The sequence below is a fragment of the Aulostomus chinensis genome, chromosome 17 (assembly GCF_037954235.1).
Source record: "Aulostomus chinensis isolate RoL2024-O1b breed Wild chromosome 17, RoL_Achi_v1.0, whole genome shotgun sequence".
Lineage (NCBI taxonomy): Eukaryota > Metazoa > Chordata > Actinopteri > Syngnathiformes > Aulostomidae > Aulostomus > Aulostomus chinensis.
Genome location: NC_141336.1, coordinates 16,006,443 through 16,027,332, shown reverse-complemented (window position 1 = coordinate 16,027,332; position 20,890 = coordinate 16,006,443). Strand labels below are relative to the sequence as shown.

General features: G+C 42.8%; 4 protein-coding genes across 4 annotated transcripts; 3 read left to right on the top strand and 1 right to left on the bottom strand.

The window, feature by feature from the left end:
- Window positions 1-4,386: 4,386 nt before the first annotated feature.
- LOC147246484 (E3 ubiquitin/ISG15 ligase TRIM25-like) lies at window positions 4,387-5,931 on the top strand. The gene has a single exon (XM_086181955.1). It carries the CDS (start codon window positions 4,387-4,389, stop codon window positions 5,929-5,931), a length of 1,545 nt encoding a protein of 514 aa, XP_086038081.1.
- Window positions 5,932-8,678: 2,747 nt separating this feature from the next.
- LOC147246483 (tripartite motif-containing protein 16-like) lies at window positions 8,679-11,028 on the bottom strand. Its single transcript, XM_086182725.1, has one exon. It carries the CDS (start codon window positions 11,011-11,013, stop codon window positions 9,469-9,471), a length of 1,545 nt encoding a protein of 514 aa, XP_086038851.1. The 5' UTR covers window positions 11,014-11,028; the 3' UTR covers window positions 8,679-9,468.
- An 839-nt stretch (window positions 11,029-11,867) lies between these two features.
- On the top strand, window positions 11,868-13,412 carry LOC147246482 (E3 ubiquitin/ISG15 ligase TRIM25-like). Its single transcript, XM_086181954.1, has one exon. The coding sequence runs from the start codon at window positions 11,868-11,870 to the stop codon at window positions 13,410-13,412; it is 1,545 nt and encodes a 514-aa protein (XP_086038080.1).
- Window positions 13,413-18,552: 5,140 nt separating this feature from the next.
- LOC147246481 (E3 ubiquitin/ISG15 ligase TRIM25-like) lies at window positions 18,553-20,097 on the top strand. Its single transcript, XM_086181953.1, has one exon. It carries the CDS (start codon window positions 18,553-18,555, stop codon window positions 20,095-20,097), a length of 1,545 nt encoding a protein of 514 aa, XP_086038079.1.
- The last annotated feature ends 793 nt before the right edge of the window (window positions 20,098-20,890 follow it).

Sequence of the window (20,890 nt, the reverse complement as noted above, 5' to 3'; positions counted from 1 at the left end):
AGACTTGGATCAGGGCGCTATTACTCTGATCTCAGGCTTTGATCTAACAGTTTTGAACTTTGACTTTAGGAGGTATTCCTCTGATACCTGCAGAACCTGTCTATGCATTTTTGTCATTCCAAATATAAATGTGAGTCTATCAATTTCATCAGGGTTTTTTCTTTGCCGTAAACTTCTGTTCTTTCTGCTGCCGTGTTGAGAAAAAGCTTCATTTCCACACAGAACCAACAAGTGGGTCAGAATGCGTGAGAAAGAACCAGTGCTTTTTATTTCACCTTTCTTTCAGAGTGCAAGTTGTTTCACATAAAGAAGCACAGAGCATTAAAGCAGCATCAGATATTTCAGATCTATCTTTTATACAGACCTTTCATTCGCAAGTACAGACGGAAAAATCTAATCAAATTTTTAATTTTTTTTTTAAATGAACAGGAAAATATACATTTTAGGCCTTAAGATGAAGACAAAAATAAAGACGGTGCCATCTCCATGCAAGAAAAGTGGCTTGTAGCTCCTCATCAGCAGGTCCTTTCTGATCCAGACGCAGGTTTGTTTTGAGCTGAATGAAAAGTTGGACATATTAAACGTGCTGGACAAACAGGTTTTCACTTCAAGAGTGACTTCTGGGGTTCTTCACTTTAGAGCCTCCAGCTCATTTCTGTCTATTGAAAGATGTAAACAAACAAAAACAAGAATATTTCAATGTTCCTGTCAGAATAGTTGTGACGAAATGTTTTCTGTGATATTAAATGTTAGAAAATATGTAGACACATTTATGCTTTCTTACATTCAGGTTTTTATTATCATGAAGTTTTAGCCTGATGTAGAATTGTATGATATTGTTGTGACCTCTATACACACCACAGAAATGAAGTTTGTGCAGGTTGTATCAGGTTGGGCTTACGCTCCTGAGATAAGAAGAGTTTGGGAAAGGCTTTGGACAGTGAGGAGTCAACGACACTACGCTCCCCCCACAACTGTCTTTGAAAGGAGAAGAAAGAACAATGGCGTGATGGGAAGCTACTAAGAGGGGGAACTTTGCATACATATACACTGAGACTGTTCAGTGCAGACGTAGAACTTTGCCTGTACTCCTTGCTGCAAGTGAAACTGGAACTGAGATCTCCGTCTCTGAGAATTTTGTCTCGTGTGTTGGGAAATTTTGTGGTACGAACTAATCGTGAAAATACAGTCTTTATTTTATAGAAGTAATTTCCTGACACTAGAGGAAGCAGGTATTGGGTGTAGAGGACTGGTCCAAACACAGGCCCTTGTGGAACACCATAACTGACTACAGTGGTTTCAGAGGGGTTATCATTAGTTAGTACAACCTGAGATCGACCTAGTGAATATGACCTAAACCAGTTTAGTGCAGTTCCTTTCATGCCAATGACATGTTCCAGTCTCGGTAGAAGGATGTGGTGGTCTATCGTGTCAAAAGCTGCACTGAGATCTAATAAGACCAGCACAGAGACCAGTCCCTCATCTGATGCTAGTAGGAGGTCATTGCTAACTCTGACTAGTGCTGTTTCTGTACTATGATGAACCCTGAACCCTGACTGGAAATCCTCTGAGAAGCTGTTGCTGTGGAGAAGTCACACAGCTGTTTAGCAACTGCTTTCTCCAGAATTTTGGAGAGAAAAGGAAGATTTGAGTACTTTCTGTAGTTGGCCAAAACCTCTGGATCCAGGGTTGCTTTTTTGAGAAGGGGTCTAATTTCTGCAACTAATAATTATTACATTTATGTAATTAATATTATTATACTCAAATGCAGTGTATACCCTTCAAGCATAATTTTAATGATAGTAATAATATATTAATATAATGATATAGCAATTGCAACAATAATATAATGATAATAGCAAAAATATCAGTAATAAAAATAATATAATTATAAATTATTTCATATATATAATGAGAATATAAATATATTGACTATATATAATATGAACTATATTGAATATATATATGCAGAGATGTTGATAGGTTTTCAATAGAGTGAGTCCCCATGACCCAGTGGGTCCCTGGGAAATTCAATGGGTCCCAAATTAAAAAATGTATTTAGGGCCTGAGCCTGAAGGTACTATTATGTGTCTTTCTATTTCTTATATTCTTCTATCGCTTCAATTGTAGTGTTAAACTCTCTCAATGTTGGTATGGTGAGGCATGGCTATCATGAGTAGGTATGTTCAAAGTGGTTTTTTCGCCATTTAAATTTTATTACCACACAGCCACCACCGGAATATTTTTTGTCTATTTCATCAGAGCGCGTCCCCTAGACGTTAAACCATCGAGTGAACACAGCATATAACAGTTGAAACGTGAATTTATTTACGACTAAGAAGTTCGTGTCTTTAATTGCTGAAATGAAATCTGCGGTAGTTGTTGTTGTAGCGGCTAAACAAGCATGTCGTGATACTGTACTCAAGGGGATTGTGTCTGTGCTGAGTTAATGCTCAAAGGGTTGAGACAGCGCTCGTCAGGTCCGCTGACGGCAAGATTTCTTTTGCTACTTACTGTGATTTTAAACACAAGTTGTTGTTCACAATGTATGGTTTTCTTGGGAAAAGTGAGGTGTGTCCCTGGGACGCGCGGATAGTGAATTTACTGCGTCCTTTCATATTTTAATGCGTCAGGGACGCAGGATGCGTACCTCACAACATCACTGTATGAATTAAATTCTAATATTATTATCATTATTATTATGATTATTCTATCTACAAGTATTATCTTTTCAAACTGTATGACATCTGCTCTTGTGACATTGAACATGAGCTAGCGAGGTACAAATTAGCTTGAAATCGTCAATCCTGTTCCTGTCATTCCTGTTACTTTCCCAGAGTAAAGTGTTTACGATCCTACAGTAACAGGAGTGACATTAACTAGGTTTTTCTCTCTCACACAGTTTTTAAACATGTATTTAGATAACTTTTAAAATGGAAGGAACTCATGTTGTGTGTAGCATTGAGCTAACACCCATATTGAGCACTATGGGTGTTAAGCATTAACTACAGCCTCAGTAACTTTTCCAATATGCTTCTAATATTTCCTGTATGAAGAGACGACGAAGGCTGCTGTCTTCCTCTCTGGCTTAAGATAATGTCATGTTTTTGATGAATATTTATGCTTCTACACACTTTTACAGATTCTGTTTGTATTGTTATGCCATTAAGTGCAGCAGAAAAGGAAAGGCGCTATTGTGCTCACCAAGACCAAGATCCAGAGTGAAGGGCAGAGTACCTTGAATGGGAGAGGAAGAAATGGAGGAGAGACAAAGAACTTCCATCCATCCATCCATCCATCCATCCCATCCATTCTTCCGCTTATTCCTTATAAGGGTCACTACACAACCATTTCTGTGGTGTGTATAGAGGTCACAACACTATCATACAATTCTACATCAGGCTAAAACTTCATGATAATAAAAACCTGAATGTAAGAAAACATAAATGTGTCTACATATTTTCTAACATTTAATATCACAGAAAACATTTCGTCACAACTATTCTGACAGGAACATTGAAATATTCTTGTTTTTGTTTTACATCTTTCAATAGACAGAAATGAGCTGGAGGCTCTAAACTGAAGAACCCCAGAAGTCACTCTTGAAGTGAAAACCTGTTTGTCCAGCACGTTTAATATGTCCAACTTTTCATTCAGCTCAAAACAAACCTGCGTCTGGATCAGAAAGGACCTGCTGATGAGGAGCTACAAGCCACTTTTCTTGCATGGAGATGGCACAGTCTTTATTTTTGTCTTCATCTTAAGGCCTAAAATGTATATTTTCCTGTTCATTAAAAAAAAAAAATTAAAAATTTGATTTAATTTTTTCCGTTTTACTAGCGAATGAAAGGTCTGTATAAAAGATAGATCTGCAATATCTGATGCTGCTTTAATGCTCTGTGCTTCTTTATGTGAAACAACTTGCACTCTGAAAGAAAGGGGAAATAAAAAGCACTGGTTCTTTCTCACGCATTCTGACCCACTTGTTGGTTCTGTGTGGAAATGAAGCTTTTTCTCAACACGGCAGCAGAAAGAACAGAAGTTTACGGCAAAGAAAAAACCCTGATGAAATTGATAGACTAACATTGATATTTGGAATGACATGAATGCATAGACAGGTTCTGCAGGTATCAGAGGAATACCTCCTAAAGTCAAAGTTCAAAACTGTTAGATCAAAGCCTGAGATCAGAGTAATAGCGCCCTGATCCAAGTCTCAGATCAGTGAGAGTGAATTCTGACATCACTGACAGGAAGGAGTCAGAGATGTCAGAGCCATCTGTCGTCTTCCATGTTTGAAAGATCAACGCAAAGAAGGAAGTGGCTCAAGACTGGTCATCTTTCTTTCCCTTATAAGAGATACGGTGACCAGTCACAAGTGAGAGAAAAATGGAGCAACGCCAAACTCAGCTGTACACAGATGCCATCTCTTGTACCATCTGTCGGGGAATATTCAAGAACCCGGTGACTATTCCCTGCGGACACAGCTTCTGTCTGAGCTGTTTGGAAAACTCCTGGAAACAGGGACTTTCTGTCTGCTGTCCCCAATGCTGGCATTCCTTCAGATCAAGGCCTGTCCTGGCTAAAAACACCATGTTAACAAATTTGGTGGAGCAGCTTCAGAGGTCTGGATTCCACAAGGCTCCTTCTGAACACAGCTACGCTGGACCACAAGATGTGGCGTGTGATGTGTGCACTGGGAGGAAGCTGAAAGCCTGCAAGTACTGCCTGTTTTGTCTCATCGCCTTCTGTGACAAACACCTGAAGCCTCATTTTCAAGTCCCCGCCTTTGAAAAGCACACGCTGGTTGATCCGTGTGAGAAGCACCATGAGAGGACGGGCTCACCGTCTGAAGACGGGCTCAAAATGGGCGAAAATCCTGACCGTCCAGGACATGACATCATGGTAGAAAGGAGGCAGAAAGAGCACAACCTGCTGAAGAAGCGACTCAAGGAGAGAAAGACGTACATCAAGAAGCTTCAGCATGAGGTGACGGCAATCAACCTGTCTGCTGATCAGGCAGTGGAGAAAAGTGAGAAGAATTTCACTGACTTGATCCACGCCATCAAGAGGAGACGCGCTGATGTGAAGCAGCGAATTAAGGCCAAGCAGTACGCTGAACTGAGGCGGATCAGAGAGGTCCGCAAAAAGGTCAGGAAGGAAATTCTTGAGCTGACAAATGATGAGAGGATGAAGCAGCAAGGACCAACTGGACCTCACATCCAAAACACTCCTCCTCACTACTTTGATGATGTGAAAGCAGCTGCGTCAAACACCCTCAGTTCAGTGGAGAACGTTCTGATGGACTGGGGGTTTCACGTCACGCAGACGTTGTCTCAAACAGAGTTTTTGCTGTCGCAGCCACGGACCAGAGAGGAATTCCTCCAATACTCTTGTCCCATTACGCTGGATCCCAACACAGCCCACGCACAGCTGTTCCTTTCTGAGAGGAACAGAGCAGCAAAATTCATGGCAGAGGAACAACCTTATTCTCCCCACCCAGACAGATTCGGGCATCATCCTCAGGTCCTCAGCAGAGAGAGCATGACTGGCCGTTGTTACTGGGAGGTGGAGTGGACGGGCGCTGCAGGGACTACGGCAGTGTCATACAAGGACATCGGCAGAGCAGAGAAAGGCCTTGATTGTGGATTGGGACAGAATGGCATATCTTGGGCTCTGACGTGTGACAACCAAAGTTTTAAGGTGATGTATAACAACTACATCATGTCGATGGCCACAGGTCCTGTGTCACACAGGATAGGAGTGTACCTGGATCAGTACGCAGGAGAGCTGGCCTTCTTCAACATCAGGGACAATCAACAGATGGATCTACTCTACAGGACTGAGGCCAACTTCACTCAGCCTCTCCATGCTGGATTCCGTTTCAGGAACGTTGGAGACACGGTTGAGTTGATCAACCCCAAGACTCAGTAAACAGTTATCGAAGCTGAGAGGAGGGGATTTTCATCAACGCTTGGAGGTCAAAGCCTTTTTTTTTATATTATAAACGAAGCTTGGAAAGACTCAACAGTGCAGCAAACATCCCTCAATCCATTCATCGTCTCCGGCTTATCCTGTCAAGGGTTGGGGGGGCAGCCTTCGGGCGAGAGGCGGGGTTCACCCTGGACGGGTCACCAGTCCATCACAGCCACGTCAGTTTAGAGTGTAAATCAGCCTCGTCCCCTCTTGATGTCTTTGGACTGTGGGAGGAAGCTGGAGTACCAGAGAGAACCCACGCAGACACAAGGAGAACATGGAGACTCACACAGAAAGATCCTGTGATCCAGCCGGGGCTCGAACCCGGAACCTTCTTGCTGTGAGGCAACAGTGCTGACCACTGCACCACCGTGCTGCTTGTGTAGCAAACAAACATCTTTCATTTCCCATGAAAACAGAACTCAATCAACAGAATTGTTTTGCAAGCTACAGTGGTGTCAAATTAATCTGTTGTAATTGTGTGAAGAATAAAGGAAAAACTAAATGAAAACTGTTTGTCACATAATTTTATTAATATCGGCTCCTCCTCTACCTGCTTTGTGGTAAGAGTGTGAGCCCACTTCCTGTTTCTGTGCTGAACATAGTGCTTTGTTTCGTTGTGCTAGCTAAAAGTGCCATCATCCCTGTTAATAACTTTTTCGTTGACTAATTACCTGCCAAAATCACATATTTATTTGATTTATTTGGCCAAAGTTTAAGGACTGTTTTATAGTGACAGTGTTTCTTTCTTGTAAACTCTCCACTCTAAGCTAGCAATGGCTTCTCCCTCTCACTCTCCTCTCTTCTGCTCAGTGGGCCACATGTTCAGTTACTCCTCAGCCTCATTTAGTAATACTGATAAGTGCGTTAAATGTGGTTTGTTTGTAGCGTTGAAGGCGAGGTTGAATTGGACCTGCGATAGCGCCGCACCGATGGATCCAAACAATTAGCTGCTAGAGCAAGCCAGTCCCCCTTTAGCTGGTGCGGACTGCCTTAGCTTAGCCCTGACTAGCGTTCCCCCGGCAGCCTCCGAGCAGCTGGGAAACCAGGGCGGCTGGGTGACTGTCTGACCAACCACAAACCGACTAAGCCAGTCGGAGGTCACAAAAATGAACTTTGAGTTGGTGTGTACATTTACGAAGACAATGTCTGACTCTGTAGTGTTCTCTGGACCCCTGACTAACCGGACCAGCGACGGCATGTTTAGCCTTATGTCGTTGTTTAACCGCTGGCTGTCGAGGTGATGTCCAGCAAACCAGGTGGATTTCATAGATAATTGGAAAACTTTCTGGGGGAGACCTGGTCTGATTAGGAGAGACAGCATTCATCCCACGTTGGCCGGAGCTGTACTCATCTCTAGAAATATGGCCCAGTTTATGAGAACCAAAACCCTGACAACCCAGAGTTCAGTCCAGGAAGCAGAGCTGCCGTCTTACATGCTTCTTTGTGTGTCCATTTGGGCAGTTACCCACCCAAAACTCCATAGAGACTGAGTCTGTCCCCCGACCACGTCAGTTAATTCACTTCAATTCTACTTGTAGAGGAGTCAATCAGAAAAACCTAATCAACGTTAACACAACCACTAAATTAACTCAAAAGAATATCAAAATTAGATGTGGACTATTAAATATCAGATCTTTGATGCCAAAAACTGACTTTTTGAATGAATTGATATCTGACAGGTGTATTGACCTGCTCTGCCTCACTGAAACCTAGCTGTGTGATGATGAGTATGTTAGTCTAATTGAGTCCACTCCTCCCAGTCACATTAATACTCATATTCCTCGAGGCTCTGGCCAAGGAGTTGCAGCCATTTTGGCAGAAGTTTAGTAAAAAATCCCAAACCAAAAATAAGTTTCAGTTCATTTGAAACCTCATTCTCAGTCAGTCTCATCCAGCCTGGAAAACTCTACAGCCACTCTTATTTATCATTGTGTGCCGCCCTTCTGGTCCTCACTCTCAATTCTTATCTGAATTCTCAGTTTATATTCAGTTTAGTTCTCAAATCAGATAAAGTCATTATTGTAGGTGACTTCAATATTCATGACTCAATTGGTTTCCATCAGTCTGTCCATGAACCCACTCACCGTCACAACCACAGACACATAGACAATATTAGAATTTAATTCATATATATATATATATATATATATATATATATACACACACACACACACACACACACACACACACACACACCTACACCTATATCCACCAAATCGGTACCATTTCAGTTTTGACAATTTAAAATTTTAAAATAATCTTTTCCACCATTTTTAAAATACCTACAGAAAGACGACATACTGAAGTGTCAATAAATTACATGGTGCCATCTTATTTATTTTATACATTTTTTGACACATTTCTTACTTCATTATATGACTTATCCATCAATCCTGTTAGGGAAAAAAAGGTTAATGTTCCATATATTTAGAATTAATCACATGTAACAGTTTACACATTTATGAGCAGTACATCAGTCCCTCTTTTCACTGTGATTGTTTCAGATCATTAATATATTTTTAAACATTCAGTTTTATCTTTTAGACGACTAGGAAAAATAAATTATAGAAGTAGACCACACTTTAACTAATATATATTAGTATTTTTATGAGAATGGTATTGGGTAAAAGGTCTTTTTCATCCTGTTATCCAACGTTAATTGGAATGGTAATACCAGTGGGTTGCCATTCTAATTGTAATTTCTTTCATATTTATCAAATTAATGATAGTAAAAGGACTGACATGTAAGTAACAGGAAAGACAAAAGTCACCGGGATAATGGGACACGTTCTTCAGAACACTTCATATATTTATAGCTTGGAAAAATATACTGCATTTATTGTTGTTTTTGTTATATTTTAATAGTGATAGAACAGTTACAGAATCATTGACATTTAAAACATAGAAAAACGTATTGCAAATGAATGTTAACAAAAAACAGCTTAGCTGCTGATAAAACAGAAATGAATGAAAATGGGTCACATTCTTCAGATTTCAAATATTTTAATCTTGTAAAAAAAAAAATCTGTATTTGTTGTTTTATAATTTCACAGTAAGAAGTTCTCTGTCTGGTGGGACGGTGGTGCAGTGGTCAGCACTGTTGCCCCCCAAAAAGGAAGGTTCTGGGTTCAAGTCCTGGTTCCAGCACGGGATCTTTCTGTGGGGAGTCTCCATGTTCTCCTTGTGTCTGCGTGGGTTCTCTCTGGTACTCCAGCTTCCTCCCACAGTCCAAAGACATCAAGAGGGGACGAGGCTGATTGACACTCTAAACTGACGTGGCTGTGATGGACTGGTGACCCGTCCAGGGTGAACCCCGCCTCTCGCCCGAAGGCTGCCCCCCCAACCCTTGACAGGATAAGCCGGAGACGATGAATGGATTGAGGGATGTTTGCTGCACTGTTGAGTCTTTCCAAGCTTCGTTTATAATATAAAAAAAAGGCTTTGACCTCCAAGCGTTGATGAAAATCCCCTCCTCTCAGCTTCGATAACTGCTTACTGAGTCTTGGGGTTGATCAACTCAACCGTGTCTCCAACGTTCCTGAAATGGAATCCAGCATGGAGAGGCTGAGTGAAGTTGGCCTCAGTCCTGTAGAGTAGATCCATCTGTTGATTGTCCCTGATGTTGAAGAAGGCCAGCTCTCCTGCGTACTGATCCAGGTACACTCCTATCCTGTGTGACACAGGACCTGTGGCCATCGACATGATGTAGTTGTTATACATCACCTTAAAACTTTGGTTGTCACACGTCAGAGCCCAAGATATGCCATTTTGTCCCAATCCACAATCCAGGCCTTTCTCTGCTCTGCCGATGTCCTTGTATGACACTGCCGTAGTCCCTGCAGCGCCCGTCCACTCCACCTCCCAGTAACAACGGCCAGTCATGCTCTCTCTGCTGAGGACCTGAGGATGATGCCCGAATCTGTCTGGGTGGGGAGAATAAGGTTGTTCCTCTGCCATGAATTTTGCTGCTCTGTTCCCCTCAGAAAGGAACAGCTGTGCGTGGGCTGTGTTGGGATCCAGCGTAATGGGACAAGAGTATTGGAGGAATTCCTCTCTGGTCCGTGGCTGCGACAGCAAAAACTCTGCTTGAGACAGCGTCTGCGTGATGTGAAACCCCCAGTCCATCAGAACGTTCTCCACTGAACTGAGGGTGTTTGACGCAGCTGCTTTCACATCATCAAAGTAATGAAGAGGAGTGTTTTGGATGTGAGGTCCAGTTGGTCCTTGCTGCTTCATCCTCTCATCATTTGTCAGCTCAAGAATTTCCTTCCTGACCTTTTTGCGGACCTCTCTGATCCGCCTCAGTTCAGCGTACTGCTTGGCCTTAATTCGCTGCTTCACATCAGCGCGTCTCCTCTTGATGGCGTGGATCAAGTCAGTGAAGTTCTTCTCACTTTTCTCCACTGCCTGATCAGCAGACAGGTTGATTGCCGTCACCTCATGCTGAAGCTTCTTGATGTACGTCTTTCTCTCCTTGAGTCGCTTCTTCAGCAGGTTGTGCTCTTTCTGCCTCCTTTCTACCATGATGTCATGTCCTGGACGGTCAGGATTTTCGCCCATTTTGAGCCCGTCTTCAGACGGTGAGCCCATCCTCTCATGGTGCTTCTCACACGGATCAACCAGCGTGTGCTTTTCAAAGGCGGGGACTTGAAAATGAGGCTTCAGGTGTTTGTCACAGAAGGCGATGAGACAAAACAGGCAGTACTTGCAGGCTTTCAGCTTCCTCCCAGTGCACACATCACACGCCACATCTTGTGGTCCAGCGTAGCTGTGTTCAGAAGGAGCCTTGTGGAATCCAGACCTCTGAAGCTGCTCCACCAAATTTGTTAACATGGTGTTTTTAGCCAGGACAGGCCTTGATCTGAAGGAATGCCAGCATTGGGGACAGCTGACAGAAAGTCCCTGTTTCCAGGAGTTTTCCAAACAGCTCAGACAGAAGCTATGTCCGCAGGGAATAGTCACCGGGTTCTTGAATATTCCCCGACAGATGGTACAAGAGATGGCATCTGTGTACAGCTGAGTTTGGCGTTGCTCCATTTTTCTCTCACTTGTGACTGGTCGCCGTATCTCTTATAAGGGAAAGAAAGATGACCAGTCTTGAGCCACTTCCTTCTTTGCGTTGATCTTACAAACATGGAAGATGACAGATGGCTCTGACATCTCTGACTCCTTCCTGTCAGTGATGTCAGAATTCACTCTCACTGATCTGAGACTTGGATCAGGGCGCTATTACTCTGATCTCAGGCTTTGATCTAACAGTTAGATCTTGAGACCTAAAATGTATGTTTTCCTGTTCATTAAAAAAAAAAATTAAAAATTTGATTAGATTTTTCCGTCTGTACTAGCGAATGAAAGGTCTGTATAAAAGATAGATCTGCAATATCTGATGCTGCTTTAATGTTCTGTGCTTCTTTATGTGAAACAACTTGCACTCTGAAAGAAAGGGGAAATAAAAAGCACTGGTTCTTTCTCACGCATTCTGACCCACTTGTTGGTTCTGTGTGGAAATGAAGCTTTTTCTCAACACGGCAGCAGAAAGAACAGAAGTTTACGGCAAAGAAAAAACCCTGATGAAATTGATAGACTAACATTGATATTTGGAATGACATGAATGCATAGACAGGTTCTGCAGGTATCAGAGGAATACCTCCTAAAGTCAAAGTTCAAAACTGTTAGATCAAAGCCTGAGATCAGAGTAATAGCGCCCTGATCCAAGTCTCAGATCAGTGAGAGTGAATTCTGACATCACTGACAGGAAGGAGTCAGAGATGTCAGAGCCATCTGTCGTCTTCCATGTTTGAAAGATCAACGCAAAGAAGGAAGTGGCTCAAGACTGGTCATCTTTCTTTCCCTTATAAGAGATACGGTGACCAGTCACAAGTGAGAGAAAAATGGAGCAACGCCAAACTCAGCTGTACACAGATGCCATCTCTTGTACCATCTGTCGGGGAATATTCAAGAACCCGGTGACTATTCCCTGCGGACATAGCTTCTGTCTGAGCTGTTTGGAAAACTCCTGGAAACAGGGACTTTCTGTCTGCTGTCCCCAATGCTGGCATTCCTTCAGATCAAGGCCTGTCCTGGCTAAAAACACCATGTTAACAAATTTGGTGGAGCAGCTTCAGAGGTCTGGATTCCACAAGGCTCCTTCTGAACACAGCTACGCTGGACCACAAGATGTGGCGTGTGATGTGTGCACTGGGAGGAAGCTGAAAGCCTGCAAGTACTGCCTGTTTTGTCTCATCGCCTTCTGTGACAAACACCTGAAGCCTCATTTTCAAGTCCCCGCCTTTGAAAAGCACACGCTGGTTGATCCGCGTGAGAAGCACCATGAGAGGACGGGCTCACCGTCTGAAGACGGGCTCAAAATGGGCGAAAATCCTGACCGTCCAGGACATGACATCATGGTAGAAAGGAGGCAGAAAGAGCACAACCTGCTGAAGAAGCGACTCAAGGAGAGAAAGACGTACATCAAGAAGCTCCAGCATGAGGTGATGGCAATCAACCTGTCTGCTGATCAGGCAGTGGAGAAAAGTGAGAAGAACTTCACTGACTTGATCCACGCCATCAAGAGGAGACGCGCTGATGTGAAGCAGCAAATTAAGGCCAAGCAGTACGCTGAACTGAGGCGGATCAGAGAGGTCCGCAAAAAGGTCAGGAAGGAAATTCTTGAGCTGACAAATGATGAGAGGATGAAGCAGCAAGGACCAACTGGACCTCACATCCAAAACACTCCTCTTCATTACTTTGATGATGTGAAAGCAGCTGCGTCAAACACCCTCAGTTCAGTGGAGAACGTTCTGATGGACTGGGGGTTTCACGTCACGCAGACGTTGTCTCAAACAGAGTTTTTGCTGTCGCAGCCACGGACCAGAGAGGAATTCCTCCAATACTCTCGTCCCATTACGCTGGATCCCAACACAGCCCACGCACAGCTGTTCCTTTCTGAGGGGAACAGAGCAGCAAAATTCATGGCAGAGGAACAACCTTATTCTCCCCACCCAGACAGATTCGGGCATCATCCTCAGGTCCTCAGCAGAGAGAGCATGACTGGCCGTTGTTACTGGGAGGTGGAGTGGACGGGCGCTGCAGGGACTACGGCAGTGTCATACAAGGACATCGGCAGAGCAGAGAAAGGCCTGGATTGTGGATTGGGACAAAATGGCATATCTTGGGCTCTGACGTGTGACAACCAAAGTTTTAAGGTGATGTATAACAACTACATCATGTCGATGGCCACAGGTCCTGTGTCACACAGGATAGGAGTGTACCTGGATCAGTACGCAGGAGAGCTGGCCTTCTTCAACATCAGGGACAATCAACAGATGGATCTACTCTACAGGACTGAGGCCAACTTCACTCAGCCTCTCCATGCTGGATTCCATTTCAGGAACATTGGAGACACGGTTGAGTTGATCAACCCCAAGACTCAGTAAGCAGTTATCGAAGCTGAGAGGAGGGGATTTTCATCAACGCTTGGAGGTCAAAGCCTTTTTTTTTTTTTTTTATAAACGAAGCTTGGAAAGACTCAACAGTGCAGCAAACATCCCTCAATCCATTCATCGTCTCCGGCTTATCCTGTCAAGGGTTGGGGGGGCAGCCTTCAGGCGAGAGGCGGGGTTCACCCTGGACGGGTCACTAGTCCATCACAGCCACGTCAGTTTAGAGTGTCAATCAGCCTCGTCCCCTCTTGATGTCTTTGGACTGTGGGAGGAAGCTGGAGTACCAGAGAGAACCCACGCAGACACAAGGAGAACATGGAGACTCACACAGAAAGATCCTGTGATCCAGCCGGGGCTCGAACCCGGAACCTTCTTGCTGTGAGGCAACAGTGCTGACCACTGCACCACCGTGCTGCTCGTGTAGCAAACAAACATCTTTCATTTCCCATGAAAACAGAACTCAATCAACAGAATTGTTTTGCAAGCTACAGTGGTGTCAAATTAATCTGTTGTAATTGTGTGAAGAATAAAGGAAAAACTAAATGAAAACTGTTTGTCACATAATTTTATTGATATCGGCTCCTCCTCTACCTGCTTTGTGGTAAGAGTGTGAGCCCACTTCCTGTTTCTGTGCTGAACGTAGTGCTTTGCTTTGTTGTGCTAGCTAAAAGTGCCATCATCCCTGTTAATAACTTTTTTGTTGACTAAATTACCTGCCAAAACCACATATTCATTTGGCCAAAGTTTAAGGACTGTCTTATTGTGACAGTCGTTCTTGTAAACTCTCCACTCTAAGCTAGCAATGGCTTCTCCCTCTCACTCTCCTCTCTCCTGCTCAGTGGGCCACATGTTCAGTTACTCCTCAGCCTCATTTAGTAATACTGATAAGTGCGTTAAATGTGGTTTGTTTGTAGCGTTGAAGGCGAGGTTGAATTGGACCTGCAGCGGCTGTGTTGAGAAAAAGCTTCATTTCCACACAGAACCAACAAGTGGGTCAGAATGCGTGAGAAAGAACCAGTGCTTTTTATTTCACCTTTCTTTCAGAGTGCAAGTTGTTTCACATAAAGAAGCACAGAGCATTAAAGCAGCATCAGATATTGCAGATATATCTTTTATACAGACCTTTCATTCGCTAGTACAGACGGAAAAATCTAATCAAATTTTTTAAAAAAAATTAAACCAACAGGAAAATATACATTTTAGGCCTTAAGATGAAGACAAAAATAAAGACGGTGCCATCTCCATGCAAGAAAAGTGGCTTGTAGCTCCTCATCAGCAGGTCCTTTCTGATCCAGACGCAGGTTTGTTTTGAGCTGAATGAAAAGTTGGACATATTAAACGTGCTGGACAAACAGGTTTTCACTTCAAGAGTGACTTCTGGGGTTCTTCAGTTTAGAGCCTCCAGCTCATTTCTGTCTATTGAAAGATGTAAAACAAAAACAAGAATATTTCAATGTTCCTGTCAGAATAGTTGTGACGAAATGTTTTCTGTGATATTAAATGTTAGAAAATATGTAGACACATTTATGTTTTCTCACATTCAGGTTTTTATTATCATGAAGTTTTAGCCTGATGTAGAATTGTATGATAGTGTTGTGACCTCTATACACACCACAGAAATGAAGTTTGTGCAGGTTGTATCAGGTTGGGCTTACGCTCCTGAGATAAGAAGAGTTTGGGAAAGGCTTTGGACAGTGAGGAGTCAACGTCACTACGCTCCCCCCACAACTGTCTTTGAAAGGAGAAGAAAGAACAATGGCGTGATGGGAAGCTACTAAGGGGGAACTTTGCATACATATACACTGAGACTGTTCAGTGCAGACGTAGAACTTTGCCTGTACTCCTTGCTGCAAGTGAAACTGGAATAGAGATCTCCGTCTCTGAGAATTTTGTCTCGTGTGTTGGGAAATTTTGTGGTACGAACTAATCGTGAAAATACAGTCTTTATTTTATAGAAGTAATTTCCTGACACTAGAGGAAGCAGGTATTGGGTGTAGAGGACTGGTCCAAACACAGGCCCTTGTGGAACACCATAACTGACTACAGTGGTTTCAGAGGGGTTAACATTAGTTAGTACAACCTGAGATCGACCTAGTGAATATGACCTAAACCAGTTTAGTGCAGTTCCTTTCATGCCAATGACATGTTCCAGTCTCGGTAGAAGGATGTGGTGGTCTATAGTGTCAAAAGCTGCACTGAGATCTAATAAGACCAGCACAGAGACCAGTCCCTCATCTGATGCTAGTAGGAGGTCATTGCTAACTCTGACTAGTGCTGTTTCTGTACTATGATGAACCCTGAACCCTGACTGGAAATCCTCTGAGAAGCTGTTGCTGTGGAGAAGTCACACAGCTGTTTAGCAACTGCTTTCTCCAGAATTTTGGAGAGAAAAGGAAGATTTGAGTACTTTCTGTAGTTGGCCAAAACCTCTGGATCCAGGGTTGCTTTTTTGAGAAGGGGTCTAATTTCTGCAACTAATAATTATTACATTTATGTAATTAATATTATTATACTCAAATGCAGTGTATACCCTTCAAGCATAATTTTAATGATAGTAATAATATATTAATATAATGATATAGCAATTGCAACAATAATATAATGATAATAGCAAAAATATCAGTAATAAAAATAATATAATTCTAAATTATTTCATATATATAATGAGAATATAAATATATTGACTATATATAATATGAACTATATTGAATATATATATGCAGAGATGTTGATAGGTTTTCAATAGAGTGAGTCCCCATGACCCAGTGGGTCCCTGGGAAATTCAATGGGTCCCAAATTAAAAAATGTATTTAGGGCCTGAGCCTGAAGGTACTATTATGTGTCTTTCTATTTCTTATATTCTTCTATCGCTTCAATTGTAGTGTTAAACTCTCTCAATGTTGGTATGGTGAGGCATGGCTATCATGAGTAGGTATGTTCAAAGTGGTTTTTTCGCCATTTAAATTTTATTACCACACAGCCACCACCGGAATATTTTTTGTCTATTTCATCAGAGCGCGTCCCCTAGACGTTAAACCATCGAGTGAACACAGCATATAACAGTTGAAACGTGAATTTATTTACGACTAAGAAGTTCGTGTCTTTAATTGCTGAAATGAAATCCGCGGTAGTTGTTGTTGTAGCGGCGAAACAAGCATGTCGTGATACTGTACTCAAGGGGATTGTGTCTGCGCTGAGTTAATGCTCAAAGGGTTGAGACAGCGCTCGTCAGGTCCGCTGACGGCAAGATTTCTTTTGCTACTTACTGTGATTTTAAACACAAGTTGTTGTTCACAATGTATGGTTTTCTTGGGAAAAGTGAGGTGTGTCCCTGGGACGTGCGGATAGTGAATTTACTGCGTCCTTTCATATTTTAATGCGTCAGGGACGCAGGACGCGTACCTCACAACATCACTGTATGAATTAAATTCTAATATTATTATCATTATTATTATGATTATTCTATCTACAAGTATTATCTTTTCAAACTGTATGACATCTGCTCGTGACAGTGAACATGAGCTAGCGAGGGACAAATTAGCTTGAAATCGTCAATCCTGTTCCTGTCATTCCTGTTACTTTCCCAGAGTAAAGTGTTTACGATCCTACAGTAACAGGAGTGACATTAACTAGGTTTTTCTCTCTCACACAGTTTTTAAACATGTATTTAGATAACTTTTAAAATGGAAGGAACTCATGTCGTGTGGAGCATTGAGCTAACACCCATATTGAGCACTATGGGTGTTAAGCATTAACTACAGCCTCAGTAACTTTTCCAATATGCTTCTAATATTTCCTGTATGAAGAGACGACGAAGGCTGCTGTCTTCCTCTCTGGCTTAAGATAATGTCATGTTTTTGATGAATATTTATGCTTCTACACACTTTTACAGATTCTGTTTGTATTGTTATGCCATTAAGTGCAGCAGAAAAGGAAAGGCGCTATTGTGCTCACCAAGACCAAGATCCAGAGTGAAGGGCAGAGTACCTTGAATGGGAGAGGAAGAAATGGAGGAGAGACAAAGAACTTCCATCCATCCATCCATCCATCCCATCCATTCTTCCGCTTATTCCTTATAAGGGTCACTACACAACCATTTCTGTGGTGTGTATAGAGGTCACAACACTATCATACAATTCTACATCAGGCTAAAACTTCATGATAATAAAAACCTGAATGTAAGAAAACATAAATGTGTCTACATATTTTCTAACATTTAATATCACAGAAAACATTTCGTCACAACTATTCTGACAGGAACATTGAAATATTCTTGTTTTTGTTTGTTTACATCTTTCAATAGACAGAAATGAGCTGGAGGCTCTAAACTGAAGAACCCCAGAAGTCACTCTTGAAGTGAAAACCTGTTTGTCCAGCACGTTTAATATGTCCAACTTTTCATTCAGCTCAAAACAAACCTGCGTCTGGATCAGAAAGGACCTGCTGATGAGGAGCTACAAGCCACTTTTCTTGCATGGAGATGGCACAGTCTTTATTTTTGTCTTCATCTTAAGGCCTAAAATGTATATTTTCCTGTTCATTAAAAAAAAAATTTAAAAATTTGATTAGATTTTTCCGTTTGTACTAGCGAATGAAAGGTCTGTATAAAAGATAGATCTGCAATATCTGATGCTGCTTTAATGCTCTGTGCTTCTTTATGTGAAACAACTTGCACTCTGAAAGAAAGGGGAAATAAAAAGCACTGGTTCTTTCTCACGCATTCTGACCCACTTGTTGGTTCTGTGTGGAAATGAAGCTTTTTCTCAACACGGCAGCAGAAAGAACAGAAGTTTACGTCAAAGAAAAAACCCTGATGAAATTGATAGACTAACATTGATATTTGGAATGACATGAATGCATCGACAGGTTCTGCAGGTATCAGAGGAATACCTCCTAAAGTCAAAGTTCAAAACTGTTAGATCAAAGCCTGAGATCAGAGTAATAGCGCCCTGATCCAAGTCTCAGATCAGTGAGAGTGAATTCTGACATCACTGACAGGAAGGAGTCAGAGATGTCAGAGCCATCTGTCGTCTTCCATGTTTGAAAGATCAACGCAAAGAAGGAAGTGGCTCAAGACTGGTCATCTTTCTTTCCCTTATAAGAGATACGGTGACCAGTCACAAGTGAGAGAAAAATGGAGCAACGCCAAACTCAGCTGTACACAGATGCCATCTCTTGTACCATCTGTCGGGGAATATTCAAGAACCCGGTGACTATTCCCTGTGGACATAGCTTCTGTCTGAGCTGTTTGGAAAACTCCTGGAAACAGGGACTTTCTGTCTGCTGTCCCCAATGCTGGCATTCCTTCAGATCAAGGCCTGTCCTGGCTAAAAACACCATGTTAACAAATTTGGTGGAGCAGCTTCAGAGGTCTGGATTCCACAAGGCTCCTTCTGAACACAGCTACGCTGGACCACAAGATGTGGCGTGTGATGTGTGCACTGGGAGGAAGCTGAAAGCCTGCAAGTACTGCCTGTTTTGTCTCATCGCCTTCTGTGACAAACACCTGAAGCCTCATTTTCAAGTCCCCGCCTTTGAAAAGCACACGCTGGTTGATCCGTGTGAGAAGCACCATGAGAGGACGGGCTCACCGTCTGAAGACGGGCTCAAAATGGGCGAAAATCCTGACCGTCCAGGACATGACATCATGGTAGAAAGGAGGCAGAAAGAGCACAACCTGCTGAAGAAGCGAATCAAGGAGAGAAAGACGTACATCAAGAAGCTCCAGCATGAGGTGACGGCAATCAACCTGTCTGCTGATCAGGCAGTGGAGAAAAGTGAGAAGAACTTCACTGACTTGATCCACGCCATCAAGAGGAGACGCGCTGATGTGAAGCAGCGAATTAAGGCCAAGCAGTACGCTGAACTGAGGCGGATCAGAGAGGTCCGCAAAAAGGTCAGGAAGGAAATTCTTGAGCTGACAAATGATGAGAGGATGAAGCAGCAAGGACCAACTGGACCTCACATCCAAAACACTCCTCCTCACTACTTTGATGATGTGAAAGCAGCTGCGTCAAACACCCTCAGTTCAGTGGAGAACGTTCTGATGGACTGGGGGTTTCACGTCACGCAGACGTTGTCTCAAACAGAGTTTTTGCTGTCGCAGCCACGGACCAGAGAGGAATTCCTCCAATACTCTCGTCCCATTACGCTGGATCCCAACACAGCCCACGCACAGCTGTTCCTTTCTGAGGGGAACAGAGCAGCAAAATTCATGGCAGAGGAACAACCTTATTCTCCCCACCCAGACAGATTCGGGCATCATCCTCAGGTCCTCAGCAGAGAGAGCATGACTGGCCGTTGTTACTGGGAGGTGGAGTGGACGGGCGCTGCAGGGACTACGGCAGTGTCATACAAGGACATCGGCAGAGCAGAGAAAGGCCTTGATTGTGGATTGGGACAGAATGGCATATCTTGGGCTCTGACGTGTGACAACCAAAGTTTTAAGGTGATGTATAACAACTACATCATGTCGATGGCCACAGGTCCTGTGTCACACAGGATAGGAGTGTACCTGGATCAGTACGCAGGAGAGCTGGCCTTCTTCAACATCAGGGACAATCAACAGATGGATCTACTCTACAGGACTGAGGCCAACTTCACTCAGCCTCTCCATGCTGGATTCCGTTTCAGGAACGTTGGAGACACGGTTGAGTTGATCAACCCCAAGACTCAGTAAGCAGTTATCGAAGCTGAGAGGAGGGGATTTTCATCAACGCTTGGAGGTCAAAGCCTTTTTTTTATATTATAAACGAAGCTTGGAAAGACTCAACAGTGCAGCAAACATCCCTCAATCCATTCATCGTCTCCGGCTTATCCTGTCAAGGGTTGGGGGGGCAGCCTTCGGGCGAGAGGCGGGGTTCACCCTGGACGGGTCACCAGTCCATCACAGCCACGTCAGTTTAGAGTGTCAATCAGCCTCGTCCCCTCTTGATGTCTTTGGACTGTGGGAGGAAGCTGGAGTACCAGAGAGAACCCACACAGGAACAGGGAGAACATGGTGACTCCCCACAGAAAGATCCTGTGATGGAGCCAGGACTTGAACCCAGAACCTTCCTTTTTGGGGGGCAACAGTGCTGACCACTGCACCACCGTCCCACCAGACAGAGAACTTCTTACTGTGAAATAATAAAACAACAAATACAGATTTATTTATTTTTTTACAAGATTAAAATATTTGAAATCTAAAGAATGTGACCCATTTTCATTCATTTCTGTTTTATCAGCAGCTAAGCTGTTTTTTGTTAACATTCATTTGCAATACGTTTTTCTATGTTTTAAATGTCAATGATTCTGTAACTGTTCTATTACTATTAAAATATAACAAAAACAACAATAAATGCAGTATATTTTTCCAAGCTATAAATATATGAAGTGTTCTGAAGAACGTGTCCCATTATCCCGGTGACTTTTGTCTTTCCTGTTACTTACATGTCAGTCCTTTTACTATCATTAATTTGATAAATATGAAA

Excerpts from the sequence above, each read along its gene's own strand:
- LOC147246481 (XM_086181953.1), top strand. The coding sequence starts at position 18,553 with ATGGAGCAACGCCAAACTCAGCTGTACACAGATGCCATCTCTTGTACC.
- LOC147246483 (XM_086182725.1), bottom strand. The coding sequence starts at position 11,013 with ATGGAGCAACGCCAAACTCAGCTGTACACAGATGCCATCTCTTGTACC.
- LOC147246484 (XM_086181955.1), top strand. The coding sequence starts at position 4,387 with ATGGAGCAACGCCAAACTCAGCTGTACACAGATGCCATCTCTTGTACC.
- LOC147246482 (XM_086181954.1), top strand. The coding sequence starts at position 11,868 with ATGGAGCAACGCCAAACTCAGCTGTACACAGATGCCATCTCTTGTACC.